General features: G+C 56.0%; 3 protein-coding genes across 3 annotated transcripts; 1 reads left to right on the plus strand and 2 right to left on the minus strand.

Annotated features, from left to right (window-relative positions):
• Positions 1-224: 224 nt before the first annotated feature.
• On the minus strand, positions 225-5,031 carry LOC122369327 (uncharacterized protein K02A2.6-like; the record flags this gene model as incomplete). The annotated part of the gene is made up of 2 exons (XM_043343977.1): positions 5,026-5,031; positions 225-4,155 (listed from the first exon to the last, which is right to left on the minus strand). Coding segments are annotated over exons 1-2 (3,937 nt in total), but the record flags the coding sequence as incomplete, so codon positions are not given.
• A 4,050-nt stretch (positions 5,032-9,081) lies between these two features.
• LOC122369337 (atlastin-3-like) lies at positions 9,082-10,983 on the plus strand. Its single transcript, XM_043344005.1, has 2 exons — positions 9,082-9,838; positions 10,127-10,983. The coding sequence occupies exons 1-2, from the start codon at positions 9,082-9,084 to the stop codon at positions 10,981-10,983; spliced, it is 1,614 nt and encodes a 537-aa protein (XP_043199940.1).
• A 5,798-nt stretch (positions 10,984-16,781) lies between these two features.
• Positions 16,782-18,241, minus strand: LOC122369342 (prostaglandin reductase 1-like). Its single transcript, XM_043344011.1, has one exon. It carries the CDS (start codon positions 17,893-17,895, stop codon positions 16,879-16,881), a length of 1,017 nt encoding a protein of 338 aa, XP_043199946.1. The 5' UTR covers positions 17,896-18,241; the 3' UTR covers positions 16,782-16,878.
• Between the last annotated feature and the right edge of the window lie 158 nt (positions 18,242-18,399).

The raw sequence follows: 18,399 nt of genomic DNA on the forward strand, positions 1-18,399 counted from the left end.
TGTTATGGAATCCGAACTGATATCTGTTGTACACAATGGCCAGGTGGAACGTAAACTCTATTTTACACAAAATGGCGGAGTCACGTGAGGTCGTGTGAAAAGCACTAAACAACTGCCATAGCGAACACTACACCCGCCGGCCCTTGAAGTTACACTTCTCGCCGATCACGTAAATCGGCGCGGCAAGAATCGGCGGCGTCCTCGGGAGGAGGCCGGCAACTCACGGCGCGGGGTGCCGCCGACGGGCGCCCTCTGAGGCGGGCGCGGCCCACCGGGGGACCGGTCGCGAGCAGCGCCGGTGGCGGCCGGCAGCGCGACGTCAGCGACATCTGACGGGCGGGCGCTCTCTGTCGGCGCTGTAGGTGGCGCGGTGGACGCTGTCGGCTGCGGCGATGGCGGCTGGGGCTCGCCGGAGCTCGGAGGAGCCGGGTCGGCCGGCGGCGGCGGCGGCGGCGGTTCCGGCCCGTCGGTGCTCGGAGGTGCTGAGCCGGTCGGCGCCGCGTCTGGGATGCGGGCGAGGTGTGCAGCGTTCCTCTTTGTCCCGTCGGACAGGATGAAGGTCGCCGGGCCGAGCTGTCTGGCGATTCGGCGCGGGCTGGAGAACCGACTCTGGTTCTTGGGCACGTGCCCCTGTCGCCGCACGCGCACCGTGTCGCCAGGCTGGAGATCTGACGGCCGGGCAGCCTGTCGCGAGTCGTACCCGCGGCTGTTGCGCTGCTGCTGGGTAGCGACTCGGTGCTGTAGCGAGCTGTCGCGCGGCGGAGTCTCTGTGGTGACCGGCAGGTGCAGACGCATGCGTCGGCCGTGCAGGAGCGCCGAGGGTGACTGACCGGTGGTGCAGTGCGGGGTCGCTCGGTACAGAGCGAGGCGCTGTCGCACGTGTCCGCTGAAGCTGGCGGCCGTCCGCGACTGCAGCTGTGTGGCCTCCTTGAGCCACACCTTCACCTCTCGGTTGAGCCGCTCCACTGCTCCGTTTCCGCGCGGCCAGTAGACGGCAGACGTGTGGTGTCTGATACCGCGCTGGGCCAGATACTGTCGGAACTTGTCGCTGGTGAACTGGGGTCCGTTGTCGGTCACCAGCTCGTCACACAGTCCCTCTCTGGACCAGGCCTGGCTCAGGAACTGGATGACGTCATCAGTCTCGATGGATGACGTCAGAGCGACCTCTGGCCACTTACTATGGTAATCCGTCATAGTAATGGCGTACTTTGCAGACGGTGGGGCGCCGGGGATCGGGCCCACGATGTCCAGTCCGAGCTTAGACCAGGGCCGGTCTGGAAGCTCGACCGGTTGCAGCGGCGCGGGGCGCGCCTGCTGCGTCAGCACGGCGTCCTTTGCGTGGCAGGACGGGCAGTCGGCGACCAGTGCAGCGGCGTCCTTCGACATTCCAGGCCACCAGGCGAGGTCGCGCAAGAGCTGCTTTGTTCGCACGACACCGTCGTGCGCTCGGTGCGCCAGTTGGAGGTACTTTGAGCGGAGCGCGGCCGGGACGACGGCGCGGTGCGGGCCGCGCAGCACGACTCCGTCCTGGCGGACTTGCAGCTCGTTCCGCACGGCGAAGTAGTCGCGCGTCTCCGGCGTGCACTGGCGCGCGGCGGCGGGCCAGCCGGTGCGGATGACAGACCGCAGATGCTCCATGACTGGATCGGCGGCCGACGCGGCACATACGTCGTCATCAGTGATGACGTCACTGACGTCATCGGTGAGCAGGGCGACGATCTCGTCGCCGTCCGTCTCGGCGGCGCCGGTGTCCGGCAGCGGCAGGCGCGACAGGGCGTCAGCCACTGGGATGCTGCGCCCGGGCCGGTACTCCACTGTGTACGAGTACGGCAGCAGGCGGGACTGCCACCTGGCGATGCGCGCGCCGGCGCGGTTGGACGTCTTCGGCGTGAGCAGAGTGGTGAGCGCAGAGTGGTCCGTCCGCAGGGTGAATGAACGGCCCCACAGGTACGTCCGCCAATGCTCGACAGCATTGACCGCGCTGAGGGCTTCCTTCTCAGAGACGGAGTACCGCGACTCGGCGTCGGTGAAGGAGCGGGACCAGTACGCCACTGGCCGCTCCTCGCCGTCCGGCTGGATCTGAGTGAGCATGGCACCGGCGCCGCGGTCGCTGGCGTCGGTCGTCACGATCGTCCGGAGGCGGGCGCTGAAGGGCTTCATCACCGGCCTGGCTGAGATGAGCCGTTTCACCTCGTTGAAGGCGTCGTTGGCCTCCTTGGTCCACTGGAACGTGGCGTCCTTCTTCAGCATGATGGCGAGGGGTCTCACCACAGCTGAGTACTGAGGCACGAACCTGCTGAACCAGCCGGTTGAGCCCAGGAGACTGCGCAGCTCCTTTACGTTGGTGGGAGGCGGGGCCTCGGCCACGGCCTTGGTGGTAGACAGGAGAGGTACCACTCCGTGTCTGGAGAGCTGATGACCGCAGAACTCCACCTCTGGCTGGCTGAAGGAGGACTTCTCTGTGTTGATGGTGACATTTGCCTGCTTGAGGCGGTCCAGCACGGTGCGGAGGCGCCTGTCGTGCTCGGACTGATCGCGGCCGGTGACCAGGATGTCATCCAGATAGTGTCCACAGCCGTCGATACCCTGCAGTAGATGACTGAGCAGCTTCTGGAACGCACTGCCGCTAGACACCAGGCCGAACGGGACCCTGGTGTAGCGCATCAGGCCGTCTGGCGTGAGGAAGGCGGTGATGTCACGCGAGTCCTCGTGCAGACGCAGCTGGTGGTAGGCCGACTTCAAGTCGATCCTGCTGTAGAGGGTGCCACAGAGCTTGGACTCCAGCTCGTCGATTGTGGGCAGTGGGTGAACCTCTGGGACGATTTGGCTGTTCGGCCCACGCAGGTCTACACAGACCCTGATCCTGCCGTCCTTCTTCCTTGAGACGGTCAGCGGGCTGATCCACTGAGAGGAGTCAATTCTCTCGATGATGCCTGCTTCCAGCAGACTGTTCAGCTCTGCTGAGACCTCCTCTCGCACGGAGAGGGGCAGCCGGCGCAGCTTGTAGGCAGTTGGTACTGCGTCCGGCTTCAGCTTGATGCGGTGCACGTAGCCCTCGATGGCAGGTAGCTCTGACGGGGCTGAGCCTGCCACCGTGTAGATGCTGTGCGAGGCTGGGTGGAGGGTGACTCCCAGGGCCTGCAGCAGGTCCATACCCATGATGGCCTCCGTCTTGTTGGTGTCCACCAGGTAGAAGTTGGTTGGCACAGCCTGATTATTGTAGGTCACTGTGGCAGGCAGCGTTCCCAGGACTGGGAGTGGCTGCTGGCCGAATCCGTAGAGCCGTGAGCTGGAGGGGCTGAACGCCACGCCTCTGAACAGCTCCTTGGCACGGTTTACACTCAGGAGTGAGCAGGTGGCACCCGTGTCCACCTGGAGGGGTACCTCCTGTGTGACGTCACCTGCAGTCACCTGGACGGTACAGGTGAGGCGTGACCCAGTGGTGGCAGCACAGGAGAGCACATTCAGCTCCTTCACTGCCTTGTGGTGCTGTCGTTGAGCTGGCCTTGCTGGGGTTGCTCCACTGCCGCCTCTGCACCAGCTGGCGAAGTGGCCCTTCTTTCCGCAGGAGTGGCAGGTCACTCTGCGGGCTGGACAGGCAGCATCCCTGGGTGCGTGATCATCACGTCCGCAGTTGGTGCAGAAGTCGCTGCTGGAGCTCTGCTGCTGCTGCTGCTGTCGCTTCTGTTGTGGCTTCCTCGTAACTTTTGCCACAGATGAGACGGGTGGGGCTGCAACTGGTTGGGAGATGGCTGCAGCCTCACGCAGGGAGTCCTCGTAGGTCTCTGCGACGCTCAGGACCTTGTCCAGAGTGAGGTCCCTGTCCTGGAGGAGTCGCTCCCTCAGGCGCTGGTGGGGGGTCTTCTCCACCACCACGTCCCGGATGAGTTCCGACTCCATTGGGCCGAACTGGCAGGTGCGAGCCAGGCCGCGCAGAGCAGCAACGAAGTCTGCTGTGGACTCTGTGGGGGCCTGGGCTCGCTGTCGGAACCGGAATCGTTCCACGATGACGTTAGTCCTGGGAGTGTAGAACTCCCGGAGCTGGCGGAGGGTCACGTCGTAGTCATCCTCGCCGTCACGTTTCGCGACCGGCGGCAGGGTGTCGAACACCCGGTACGCCTCGTCACCGATCGCGCACAGGAGCAGAGCGCGCCGCTGCTCGGGGGGCAGGGGGCTCGTGCCGCACCTGAGGGGTGTTCACGGGCACCGCACACTGCTGCGTGCGGTGTGTGCGGTACGTCCAGCAGGCGTGGGGGTAGGGGATGGGTAGGCGGCTCTGACGTCACGGCTGCGTGCGGTGGACGGTCCGCTGTGGCCAGTCCCGACCGGCCACAGCGGTCGCTGTGTGCGGTGACGCAAGGCTGACGTAGGGACGCAGTGGGCGGAGCTTGGAGGCTGTGTGCGGTCCGACCGCACACAGGGTCCGTGAACAGCCCTCTGGCCAACAGATAAAGTTCGAATTTTTGTTCCCAGTTCCTCCACGGGACGGCCGGCGTCCCGGGATGGGGCAAAAACGGCGCGGGTAGGGGCGGTCCACTGTCGCCGCTCATGGCCGTACCGCGGGCCGAAACACAAAAAAAAAGGTTACTCGGATACTCGCGACACGCGATTCCACTAGAGTCCGCACTTATCTCGTGCTTAGTCGCCAAAATGTAGTGTTATGGAATCCGAACTGAGGCTCTCTCTATCGTCTGGAGGTTTCGAAAGATGCTCTCCAGAGATGGCGCTAGTAAGTTTGGCTGACATGACGTCATGCTTAAAAGTGATGGGTTTTGTGAGAGCAAATGTAATAATAGTTGAAAATTTTGGTTTTTTGCTTAATTGAGAAAAAATAAACATACAATTGTTCAAAACAGCGTTTTTCTCATTCATCCTTCATTGTTTTAAGAGGAATATAGACAGTTTAAATCTTTTTTCCTGACCGCAATTCGCACACGCACTAAATTAAAAGCTGGAGTTTTGTGCGTTCGTAAATAGTGATTTGAGAGAATAAATTGACAACAATCGTTTGCACTTTTGCTTTACAATCATTTTTCAATGCAGATAAATGCATAAACTATTCGAAAATAGGCATATCTTTGAAATATTATGATTTTCCACAAGCAACTTTTTCCAAAAACTTGAACTACTTACAACTGACGAACGCATCCAATAATCTGGATGTCTTAGGATGAGTTCGTCATTTTTTCTCAAGGAAATACGATACAGTTTAAGCTACTTTACCGATTTATTAGGGTACTTTTGCCAATGAATTAATAAATAAATGACAACAATTAATCTCATTATCAACCATACTCGGAAGAATTTTCTTCGCATAAGCGCGAACACATCCACGCTTTCATGAAAAGTAACGCCTGTAGATGTCAGGACTGCTGCTTTATGTTTCGCAAGGTGGCGCAGCGCGCAGGGTACCGACTACCGAGGCTGAGGTCTCCAGACTCTCCACCACGATTTAGCTTGGAAATGGCCAATGGGGAAGGTCTCACCCAAGAAAAAAGCGACGCCCTTTTACACAGCTGCATAACGAGAATGAATTATCCCCAGCTCAATTGGAAATATCGCCTTGACTAATTTCTCACTCTTCCCAGTAAACCTTAACATGCATGATGCAGATGTCCACTGCGTAAGTCGTGTGCTTGCGTAAGCGTGCCAACTATATAGTGCTGCCTACACTCTACAGTGCCTACTGCTTCCACCATTGTCGTTATAATTGGTGATTCTCAGGTCAAAAGTTACACAGTGGTCTCAGAGAACAATCGTTTCAACAAATTAACGATTCAAACCGTTGCATTCTACTTATATTCCGGTCAGTTCTGCTACTAAACAATTCCGGCAAAACACTCTTTAGGTTATGTATTAGCGAACCACCACACAAAATTCGCCCAATCAATGGTCAGTTATTACTGCTGGGCTGAACCGTCATACGCTATATAGCCTATTGCAGTCAATATTTTCAGAACGATACCGACTGACGAAACACAACGTATTCGCGGATTCGCACATACGTTGGCACCCAGGTGGCTTGTCAGCAGCCGCACAAATTGAGATGGTACACCGTAAAGCATGCCTTTCCACACAGGCACAAGCACAGGGACACAAATTCTCAAAATCCAAACTTATTCCAATACTGGTCAAATACTAATAGGCATAAAGTTTTGAGGTTTTCTCGTGTTCATTCTTCTTTCAACACACGCGGCAGACTGCAGCAGAACATCGCACAGAGCTGCGCTGGATGCAGTCATGAGCTGGGACACGGTTTGTGACCAATGACCGATCGGGGGTGCCAGCCTCCTCCCGGCACGCGATGCACTGGCCGCCGCGCAGTCGATGTCGGGGCACCGCCGGCATTCGCCGACAGGGTTCCATCCGATTCGGTGTATTGGTGGCAGCCCGAACAGTGACCCACGCGAAGCTGGTGAACGTCGATGGCCGATGAGCGATGCCCTTCCGCGACCGGCGGTGGCAGTCGGTCCCACATCAAGAACAGATACCAGTCATGCGGTCAGTCGGCGACGGCGCGGTCGCGAGCCGATCTGATGGTCGCGCGGTGGGCGTTGCCGACGTCCACCGGGACCGTCGACTGGGGGAGCGCGGCCGCCTCTTGGCCGCCGCCTCTGGTCGGCGCGCTCGTTGCGCTGTGGGACGGCATCCACTGCAAGTCGTTCACTGTGAAGCGGTCGTTTGACCGGACCTGGCAGGCGGGGAAAGGGGGCCTCAGATGAAGTAAAACCATCCCTCAGGCCAGCTTGAGCTGGCTCTCCACCTCACCATGTTAGATAAGCGGACACCCTCGTGATCATCGCAGCGATGATTGCCAATTGGTGTGTCATTATGGGAGAGGATGCCAGCCTCCTTTGCAAGGTAGTCTGCCTTTAATATAGTGCAGCCCGATCCATTGCCTGTGGCAGCAGACTGGGCTTGATAATGCAGTGCAGGACACACCAAACGTAAGCGGCCATCTGTACCCCCAGCGCAGTAGGGCTGACTCAACCAGAGTTGCCCTCCCCCCACCATTCTATGCACGTGATAACTGGATGGGACATGCCATGGTCAGCATCTGTTCAAAAGCTGCCCTAAGCATGTAAAGCTCCACTGGCATGCTCGAGCATGGTCACAGTCACTTCTCACTTCTCAGTTGAACTTCCAATGGAAACCCATCACAAAGTAGAGATCAGGGCGCCTCTCACACTGCAGCACACTCAACGACTGAGGCACCATCTCATCACTTGCAGGTGGTTCTTGCCAGGAGCAATGCCAGCCACACACATCACGTGATAACAGCAGTGTACAACTGCAATCTACAAGCATCCATGTTCTTTCTGGTTTTCTGCTGTTGAGATCCACTGCCATGCATGAACTTGATGGGCTTTTGTTGCACTCCTCCCATGTGCAGACAGGTTTCTGCTGAAACAAAGCAAAGCAAATGTGATTAATAATGGCCCTGTTTCACCATCCAGACACTGTGTGCACTGGTAGCTACGGCATACCATAGCATCACTCAAATGACGTTGCATGTGATCTCTTAGTTTATGATGAATCGCGTTTGGAACAGAGTGAGATGTTCTGAAAAACCGTACCAAGAACAGAGGTTTGAGTTCAAATACTGCTAGCATGCTGCTGGTGCTGGTACCGCAGCGTGCTAGCGTTCTGGGATGCTGTCATATAGCTTAGCGTCACAGTGAACTTTGTTGACACTGCCATGGCAACCCAATGCTCTGACACACGCAGCGCACTGCAGTGCTCTGCCGTGAAACACCACCCATGAACGTTGGTTGCATGACCAGGATCGGAGCAGTCAGTGGCGGATCCAGGGGGGGCAAAATAGGCATTTGCCCCCCCCAAACGGCATAATTTTAACATTACGCCTATGGACGATGCATGGAAAGAATCGATAAATTGTTTTGGTTTGCCCCCCCCCCCAAAAAAAAACTCTGAGCTGGACAGCATCAGCATTGACATGTTATATAAAATGAGGTTTAGACTTCAGGTGGTCCCGGGTTCAGCACAAGGGGGCAAAAAATTGTCAAAAAATATTTAAAAAAATACCTGCCTTCAACAACACCTCATCTAATCACATATCTCAATACAATCACAATCAAAAAGCAAAAACCGTTTGAATAACAATGCAATATTTTGCAACCGCTGCACCATTACTGTCACGTACGCTATCCCTAGATTGGTTGCTGGTAAGTAGTGGTTGTCGTCATCAACTCGTCATGCAGCAGCTGATTGGGATGGGCGGGGCCTATTTTTATCCAGACGATAGAGAGAGCCCGAACTGATATCTGTTGTACACAATGGCCAGGTGGAACGTAAACTCTATTTTACACAAAATGGCGGAGTCACGTGAGGTCGTGTGAAAAGCACTAAACAACTGCCATAGCGAACACTACAGTAGGTACGACCGACAACCCGTCGGGGCGAATTTCGCACTGGGGTACTCAAAATTTGAAGAATTTAAGACGTTTCCATGAGTTTTGAAGGTATGGATAAGTTCTAAAAATCCGGTTCTCCTTATCTGGGCCATTAACTCCATACGGTCCAGGAAAGCTGGCACACTACCTTTAAGAAAAAAGAAAGCTCATTATCTCCCTTTAAAATATGGTTCTAGGTCATTGGAAAGGTTCGGGGTAAGGTGAGAAGTATCACTAATCGAGTCCGTCCGTAGGTATATACGGTGACACGCGCGGTTCCCGACCGCGCCAGCTCCGCAGTGTTTACCAGCGCGTCGACAGTGAATCATCTCGTCCGGGCCGGCCGACATACGTCACCGCGCAGCGCCCACGCAGTGCACGCTGGCCGCGGAATCCGCCGGGAACCCCGGCCAGTTCTCGTCACCAACTGCTGATAACCGCCCGCCGGAACAGGCTGCGACTCGAGGGCCAGTGCTCGACAGAGACGCTGCAGGCGCGGGCGACGGCACGGCGCTCCCCCGAATGTCAGTCGAGAGTGGAGTGTGACTCGGTCAAGTTGGTTTGACTGCACTTTGAGTGCTGGTCAACAAAGCAAGACATCTCGCCTCTCGGTGAAAACACGATTGAGATCGTCTGAGGTATTTTGAAACAAGAACATAGCGACAGAATGGCGGCGGAGGAGGACCGGGCGATGCCGCTGTTCGCCGCAGACCCCGACTCCGGGGAGCTGCGACTGCAGGAGGCGACTCTGGAGCAGGTGCTGCTCTCCGACCAGCTCCGCGACTCGCCCGTAATACCGATCACCATCACCGGCGCCTTCCGACGCGGCAAGTCGTTCCTGCTGAACGTGCTGCTGCGCTACCTGCGCTCCCAGTCCGCCGGCGGCGGCGGCGACTGGCTGGAGGACGCGCCCCTCACCGGGTTCCCGTGGCGCGGCGGTCGGCAGGCGCACACCCGCGACCTGCAGCTCTGGTCCCGCCCGCTGCCGGTCACACTCGCCGACGGCCGGACGGCGCACGTGCTACTCGTCGACTCCCAGGGCGCGTTCGACAACGTGTCCACGCCGACCGAGAGTGTGGTGATGCGCGCTCTGGCCGGGCTGCTGAGCGGCGTGCAGGTGCTGAACGTGTCGCGCCAGCCGCAGTCGGACGACCTGCAGCAGGCGCGGCTGTGCGCAGAGTACGCCCGGCTGCTGGCCTCGGCCGCCGGCGCGCCGCACCGCACCCCGCGGCTGGTGCTGCTGGTGCGCGACTGGGCCTTCCCGGCCGAGGAACCGTACGGCGCTGACGGCGGACGCCACATTCTCGGCCACTGGCTGGCCGGAGGAGACATCGAGGACGGCGGCGACGGCACAGACATCGATACAGCGGCCGACTGGGGCCTGGCCGCTAAGGAACTCGAGTGTTTCCTGCTGCCGCACCCGGGCGCGGCGGCGGCCGGCGGCGACCCCGAGTTCAGCGGCGCCGCCTCCCAGCTGGCTCCCGAGTTCGCCGAGCAGCTGCGAGAGTTCGCCGAGCGGCTGCTGGACGCCGCGCGGCTGCCGGTGCGCGAGATCGACGGCCGGCCGCTGACGGGCGCCGCGCTGGCCGAGCTGTGCCGCTCGCTGTCCGAGCACGCCGCCCGCCTGCCGCCGCAGCTGGAGGCGGCCGCCGATCACCTGGCGGCCGCGGCGGCCCGGCGTGCCGTCCAGGCGGCCCTGCGCTCCTACACAGACCGGCTGGAGGAGGCCACCGCCGCCGAGCCGCTCTCCGAGACCAGGCTGCAGCAGGTCCACCGGGAGGCCGAGAGCGAGGCACGTCAGACGCTGGTGTCCTGTCCCGGCGTGGATCACCTCAGCGAGGCGCAGACCATCCGTCCGCTCGCCGCCGCCATCCAGGAGCACTGGGAGTGGATCAGAGGCCTCAACTCCGAGCGGCTGCAGCTGCGGGCCGCTCAGGCCGACAGCCACAATGCGGCGCTCGCTGAGGCGAGCAGCGCGGCGTACGAGTCGGCTATGCTCGCCGCGCTGCCCGCTGACGGTCCCAGCATCACGGACGTTCGGCTGAACGAGGCTCACGCCGCTGCCGTGCGTGCGGCGCTGCAGCACTTTGACAGCGGCCGGGACGGCGCCGGCCCGACGGCGGAGCAGCAGCGGAGCGCGCTGTGCGGCCGACTGGAGGGGCAGCTGGCCGGCCACCGGACCAGGAACGCCGCGCTCCGGCAGCAGGAGGCCGCCGCCGCCGCCGAGCTGACGCGGCAGGCGGTGGCGCGCGCCCAGACGCAGTACCAGCAACAGATGGTCGCCGCCGGGGAGCTGGCAGAGCCGGCGCTGCGGCAGGCGCACCAGGCCGCCGCCGCCGCGGCCGCGGCGACCGCCGGCACTGCCGGACAGGCGCAGCTCTCGGGCTGGCTGGCCGGGCAGCTGGAGCCGCGTCTGCAGGCGGCGCGTCAGCGAGAGAAACAGGAGCTCGAGCGTAAGCAGGCGGAGGCACAGGCACAGCTGCAGGCGGCGCAGGCGAGCGCAATTTGTGGGCCCCGACACAGGGGTATCACGATAAGAATAGGAAAGAAGAAATTCAGCATACGGTAGAAAGGTCACAGAACAAATGAATGAATTATGTAACCAGCATGTGACAAAGGCTTTCGTATGTTACAGGTATTATTACGAGTATTATTACTTGTATAGTGGACTGGAATACATAAGCGTAACTTTATATCTCTTTGTGGGTGCTCAAGCACCCCCAATCCTGAGCTCAGCACCCCCTGCCTTCTTAAAGCACCCCCAGCCTCCTCAAAACATTCCCAGCTGACTCAAGGCCCTCAATAATCGGAATGTCCATCTCCTAGTACTGTAATGAGCCCAGTGAATCATCCAAATACTATGCTTTCTCAATTCAGTGACTAAGAGAATATGCATTGAATAAATCACCACAAATTAAGATGCATGATATTTGTGTTAATACATCTGATATTATCAGGGGCCCGGGAACGATTTTTAAGTTGGGGGGAGCCTAAAATATCTGACATGATGCATATGAAACAGTGGCATAGCTAGGGGTCTAAGGGGACACGTACCCCCTCCCCCCATCGGGTTCAAAGGGACCCTCGGGTCCTAGAGGCCCTGCGGCGCCATTTGACCGCTGAGGGTTAACGATGGCCATATTTCTACTCAGAAGGGCCCCGTTGGGCTCGTTAGAGCACCACATGGGCCCTAAATAGCCACACTATGTTCTCCATAAGGGCCCCACGCTGACTTCTGAGGGCCTCTTGCGGCTTTTAAGGACACCTCGGTGGTCTCCAAAGGCCCGTTACTGGCCTCTGAGAGGTTTTACCGGCCTATGAGGGGACAGTTCTAGGGGCATTTCCCACCTGTGATGGTCCCACACTTACTTTTCTGAGGGCCCCATAACGGCAACTGTGGGGGCCCTCATCGGTGCCTATGAGGGCCCACACCGGTGTCTCTGAGGGTTTCACACCCCCAACTCCGAGTGCCTACACCAGTGGCTATTAAAGCCCTATATCGGCGGCTCTGAGGACCCACCCAACGCCTGCGCATCTAAAGGCCACCCACTGATGACTTGAGGGCCCCACAACACAACGGTGACCCTGAGGGCCCCACCGGTGTCTGACAGTACCATGCCGGTCTCTTAGGACCCCGCAGGACTTCTTCTGCCGGCCTAAGACCCCTTGCCGGTCACTGAGACCCCCTGCCGGCTTGTAGACAGTTCGCGTCAGCAGCTCTAAAGGCCCCACACCCCTCTGTAACGGCTCTACACCAGCGTCTATGAGGGCCCGGAGCAACGCCTGTAAGGACCCTCTTCGGCGCCTCTGAGAGAATCACACTAGCACCTCTGATCGCCCACACCGGCACCTGCATGCAGCGGCCCCACACCGGTGCACTATGGTTGGAAACGGCCTCACGGATGGCCGTGGGCAATCTCGGAATATATGTATATTTGGGGTGTCATTCTGTTGGAAATTGGTGAAATGTTTTGAATTGGGCAGAAAAAATTATTTAGTTGCGCATTTAGTCTCCATTATTGTACGTGGAATCGGGAGTTTCTGAGAGTGGCTTTTTTGGTGCGCCGTCAAAGGTTTAAACAACCGCGCTGGTGATAGCATGTGGAGTACCTCCATGACGTTGTAAAACTGGATTATTATATATCAAAATAATCCTTGTTATGTTGGCTATCGAGTGGAGTGACTCTTTTTCCCATGCGTGTTCAAAATCAGGAACGGCATTGCATTCTGTTTGCAGTGTCACCACAGCAATATTTGCAAAATTACGTTTATGTTTCATTGGACATACAAAAAGTTCTCCATCGACCTCCATTGAGCTTTTTGGCAGAATAAGTCTCTGTTCAATTCTGCGTAAGGGGAACGTAAAAGCAGACTGCGCACTTGTGCGCAAAATCGTCCGTGAAGCTTCATCTCCCGAGGCGTACCTACCCGTCGCTTCGTTAGCACCAGGTCGGCTCGTCAGTCTTGCAATCGCTTATCCTTATAAATGATGGTAAGAAGCAGGGTTGCGGAGTCGTGGTGGAGCCAAATCCGACTCCGACTACGACTCCGACTCCTGACTCGTTGCCATGACTCCGGCCGACTCTGTCTCCGACTCCGGACCCCTGCCAGTGTTTCGGAGTCGTGATGGAGCTGTTCCGATTCGGACCGACTCCGACTTCCACTGCGGGCTCCTGACCGACCCCGACTCCGACTCCGACTCCTGGCTCGTTGCCACGACTCTGGGCGACTCTGGCTCCGACTCCGACTCTGACTCCGACTCTGACTTCGACTCCGCACCCCTCGTAAGAAGTAACTGCTCGCCGCTGCACCTGGAGTATGGATATCGTGCAAACGTGTATGGATATCCTGGAGTATGGATATGGATATCCACCGACAGAGCAGACATACAGACATGCTGTAAACGCCATTACACTGCCAATACCATGGCAAATCAAATGGCTATCTATGGTTTTTGATCATCGTTCTACATTTCCCAAAATCTTGAACTGAATGTTGGCAATTTCTCGTGACTACTTCACGACCATGATGCATGCATTTCTGAAATTGATCTTTTTTCAACCAGCTACGTACTCGTATGATAAAATGAATGTCGCCATCGTGTTCTACGCCCAAAAGTACCCATAAAACATGTGTCATGCATGGGCTGCGAATAGGTACCAGTTTTAATTTTCGGGGTTATGTGCTTACCTGATTGACCTGACTTTGACCCTGGCCAGTGGCCTATGTTTGACTGACCCCTACATTGATCTGACACTCTTTTAGCACTTATATGAAGGGTTGTGACAGTTGTGACAGATTGTTTAGGACCAACTGATGACTGAATTTATTTAGGACCAACTGATGACGATATAATCGAAACGCGAAACGCGAGGCACCGATTGCGAGGTTCTAAAGTCCATGCTACTGAAAACCCGATTTCAAGTGTTTGACCTGACCTTGACCCGACCTGTGACCTCGAAATTCAACTTTAAAGTATTCATGTGAATCGTCTCGTCGCGTTCTTCTTTCGTTTGCCGCGCCTCGTGCGCTTCGCTGCGCCTATTTGTTCGCGAGTTATCGGCTGGGGGCGTTGAACGCCCCCCCCCGGGCAAACGGCGGATGGGGAAATACCCCAGCAACTGCCGGGTTAATCTGACGCATGTTTTGTCATTTGATCGTCATTTTATTTCTTACTTTTTTGCCCAATCTAAAAAAAAAATCATAAATACTCTTTCTCCAAATTTTTGACCGTTTATGACCAATAGTAAGACACTGTGCGTCACTACGTTGATATGTCTTGCCCTAAAGCATAACAACAATATCCATTCAGTAATAGCAGTATTCAAAACATGTTCAAAATGCCTCGCGATATCGATAACATAACGAAAGACATAGGCGACTTATAACATACTTGCAATGATGACGTCACACACGCGTGACGTGACGTGACCTCGTCATTTCTGAGTTACTGTATGATGCACGAAAGACACTGGTATACCTATGCAAAGTTTCATCGCAGTCGGTCTACGCATTAACAAGTTATGGGCAAAACATTTTTTCGCGTTGACCCCCGGCCATCCGTGAGGCCGTTTCCAACCATAGTGCGGTGCCTCCCTTACCGGCGGCTCTGAGGGCCCTACGCCGGTGATTCTGAGGGTGCCACCGATAACTGAAGGCACCACACAAGCCCTTAGTGTAGCTGAGCTTTAATCCCATACCGGCCCTCCGAGGGCGCCACGTCAGTGCACTCATTGCCCCACACCCCTCCCTCACACCCGGAGCGGGTAAACTGTGTTATACCTATAGCAACGATTTTACCACCGTTGTACGTTATGTATTTCTCAAAGTTGACTCAAAATGGTCCAGTACAAAATCTGGCCTGCCAAACTTATGGCCAAGGTCAGGCCCAAACACGTTTTGGACAATCAGGCTCAGTCCATGACTCCATTCTTCGGCAACCGTTGCAAGGCCGATACTGTAGAAACTTGCAATTCGTACCCTTGACCTGACCTTGACCTTGACCTCAAACTTTAAATTAAGTACATGTTTTTAGTTATTCGTGATGAGATCTTTCGATTGGCGTTTGAATTTTCCAAATCGGACCATTAGTTCGGGAGATAACAGGGGGGGGGGGTAAAATTTACCCCCCCAGCCCCGCGCGTTCGGCTGGAGACCCCAGCCCCGTGCGGGTTAATGCATTGGGTGAGCCAAAATTGTTTTACAGTGGCGCTTTTAAAACAAGCCCTCGAACCGATTTAACATTATTTCTTGCATGATGCCTGATGACTACAGTAAAAAAGAACATCTAAAAAAACTACAAAAACTATGGCATGCCTTTCTGAAAGCTATTAAAGGAAATAGTTCACTTTTAACATGGGGTTTTGAGCTGGAATAGCAGTTTCGTAGCTTGAGCTGAGACTAGCACAAATCAGGAGCTTTTACGGCTCAACGATCACCCTAGACGAAGATATTCCATTTCTCGTTCCGAAAAGAGTGCCTTGTAGAGGAATGCGTGCCTTGCACAGGAATGCAGCCACGTCATCGTCAGCCAATCAGCGTGCTGCTTACAGCCAATGCAGTATGCGTAGGTTTGAGCTACGCAATATGATTGGTCAATGCGTAATAAGCTTCCGCGTCAAACATTATTTTACATAGAATATAGTTCGTCCTATATTAAAATATAGAAAATAATTGTTTTTACAAAAAGGTTTTATTTTATTTCATGATTATTTTGAACATAAAAAATCATAAATCAATAGCAAAATACTGATTTCAGGAAAGTGGACTGTTTCCTTTAAGCACCCCCAATGATTTTTGGAAAACTACACCCATGCTGGAATACATATAAAGTTTTCTTCAACCACTGCGCACCGCAGTGATAAACGAAAATAAGAGTTCAAAAACTACCTAGGTATGTTCTTTTTACATCGGGCCTGGGGATTCAAAAGTCGGACGCGAACGTCGCAAAGTGCCGCACATGTGGATTCCTCGGTCGCAGGGTCTCCTAACGACTGACCCTCCGACGCATCCTTCGCTCAGTATCGCCTCTATCGGAGGTTAAATCGGTGACAGGTGTCGACTTTTTGCCGCCAGTCTCTAAGATAAGCATCTGTTCCCGGGCGAGCGCCGAAGGTCGGACGTGGGGTCGAGCTGTACTGTCCTAACTCCTAGACCACTTAACATTGTTTTTATTTATTCATCTCTACATATACGCGTACCGAGCATAATTGATTCACTGATCATTCTATTCACCAGTAGTAACAATGGCATCCTCCACTTTAGCCACTGTCAGTATAATGAAATGCGACACTTTGCCCATGTTGCCGGCTGCCACCTATCAATCAACGCCAAATAACCCTTTTAAAGTCACTTGAAGCGCACTGCATCCATGACATGAAAATCCAACCATTGTGCATAATAATAGCAAATTTAGCGGCATAACTGTGAACGCTCCAGGCAAACGTATTGCGTATCATGACAGACGCCTCCGTTCCTCAGTATGCCCTGATCATCGGTCATCCCAGATGGCCCGCTGGCCACCGGCGTTGGATGGCCGCCCACTTCAATCGGCCGCCGCCCCGCCCGATCTCCGACGAGCGATGGGTTTTCCTAATTGGACCGGTGATCTAAGTGACGCAGCAGCGCACCGGTGCCGTGCACGTGCAAACAGTGCCGGTCACCGGTCGGCGCCGCGGGCCGCTGCAGTCACCCGCGGCAGGGTAGGAGAACTGACTTCACTACCAACATAAAGATAATGAGCGGGTTACTGCCTACTCAGTACTCATATCTCCATCGAGATGGGTCCCTGTAAACACATGTCAGGCCCGAAGCAATATGCTAGAGATGTGTAGCTACCTCAACTCAATGAAACAAAAAGATACATCGCTCGTTGCAAGATCTCGAATTTAATAAGCAGAACACAATGCACGAGCACACACAGTCAACGGAATTCCTCATTAGACTCTTGAGTGACGGATTCGTTTCATTGAGCATTGGCTTTCACCATGGCTTTCCCCGTGTTTTCTCCTTTCAGCATGCCGATGAAGGCCTGCGGCATGTTCTGGAATCCATCCGTGACCGTTTCCTGGACCTGAATCTTGCCCTCCCTAATCCAGGAGGCCATCTGTTCGACGCCCCTGTTCCACGTCTCCTCCTGGTCCCAGCGGGTGACGATGAAACCCTCCATTTTTAGCTGCTTGAACAGAATCAGCTTCTCGGGGACTTCCAGGGTCAGTTCCTCGCCAGTCTTCTCGTTGTAGCTGGAGATAAAGCCGCACACAGAAATACGACCAAACAGGTTCATCTGTTTGCGGATTTGATAGCTGAGCATTCCGCCGACGTTATCGAAGTAGCAGTCCACACCGTCCGGGGCGGCCTCCTTCAGAGCAGCGTCGATGTCCGAGCACGTCTTGTAGTTGATGGCCACGTCGAAGCCGAGCTGGCGGATCCAGGCGCACTTGTCGTCCGTACCCGCGAAGCCGATCACGCGGCAGCCCTTGATCTTGGCGATCTGTCCGACCAGGCTGCCGACGGCGCCGGCCGCGCCCGTCACCACCAACGTCTCGCCCTCCTTTGGCTTGCAGATCTCCAGGAAGCCGAAGTAGGCCGTATTGCCCGGCATACCGCAGGAGCCGAGAGCATATGACGTCGGAAGGTCGCCCAGGTCAGGAAGCTTCCTCAGTCCAAAGACGGCGGACGGCATATCTTCACTGACGACAGTGCGGGAGCGCCATCCCAGCGCCCCGACCACGCGGCAGCCCACAGGGAACTTGTCGCTCCTGCTCTCCAGTACCCGCGCCACTTGCGATCCGATCATGGTCACTGGCGGGTTGAGGTCCTTCGAGTAGGGCCGCATGTACGGGTCAACGCTGAGGAACTCGGCCTCACAGAGGAATTCGCCCTCCTTCAGCTCAGGAAGGTCCTCAGACTCCAGCTGGAAATCAGACGGCTGCGGCATGCCGTCAAAGTGACGCAGCAGGGTAAATTTCTCGGCCTTCATCGCGACTCTTGTCTTCGTGCCGCTGCTGTGTCCAGGCGGGCGCCGCTGAGCTCCGACAGTGAGAGGGGTTCGGTGCAGACTGCGGCGGCGGTGACAGTGTATGTGAGCTCCTCACTCGCCGTCGGTCTAGTTATCGGTCCGGTGAGGCCCCGATGACGGCAGCACACCTGTAGGAACGCTAATCAGGACCGGCAGCTGGCGGCAGCGGAGCCGGCTGGGGACTGAAGAGTGTTCACGAGGGTTCGCATGACGCATAGGATAATAGCTGCTTGGTTCGAATTATGTAAGTCATTTCCTACGAATTACATAAAATATGCCCCTAACAAAAGATATCACCAGTAAAACGCCTTTTGGGCGACCAACGGAGCGAGCGAGAGGATGGGCCTTGCACGTGCGAAATTGCGAGGGGGTACCTCCAACTAACTTGTGCACTGCACCCTACTAACCGGTCTTTAGCGATGTGCCAAATTTCAGCGCAATCGGCCTAGCCGTTCTCGAGATCTG

Source organism: Amphibalanus amphitrite, unplaced genomic scaffold (genome assembly GCF_019059575.1).
Source record: "Amphibalanus amphitrite isolate SeventyFive unplaced genomic scaffold, NRLGWU_Aamphi_draft 001026F_arrow, whole genome shotgun sequence".
Taxonomy (NCBI): domain Eukaryota; kingdom Metazoa; phylum Arthropoda; class Thecostraca; order Balanomorpha; family Balanidae; genus Amphibalanus; species Amphibalanus amphitrite.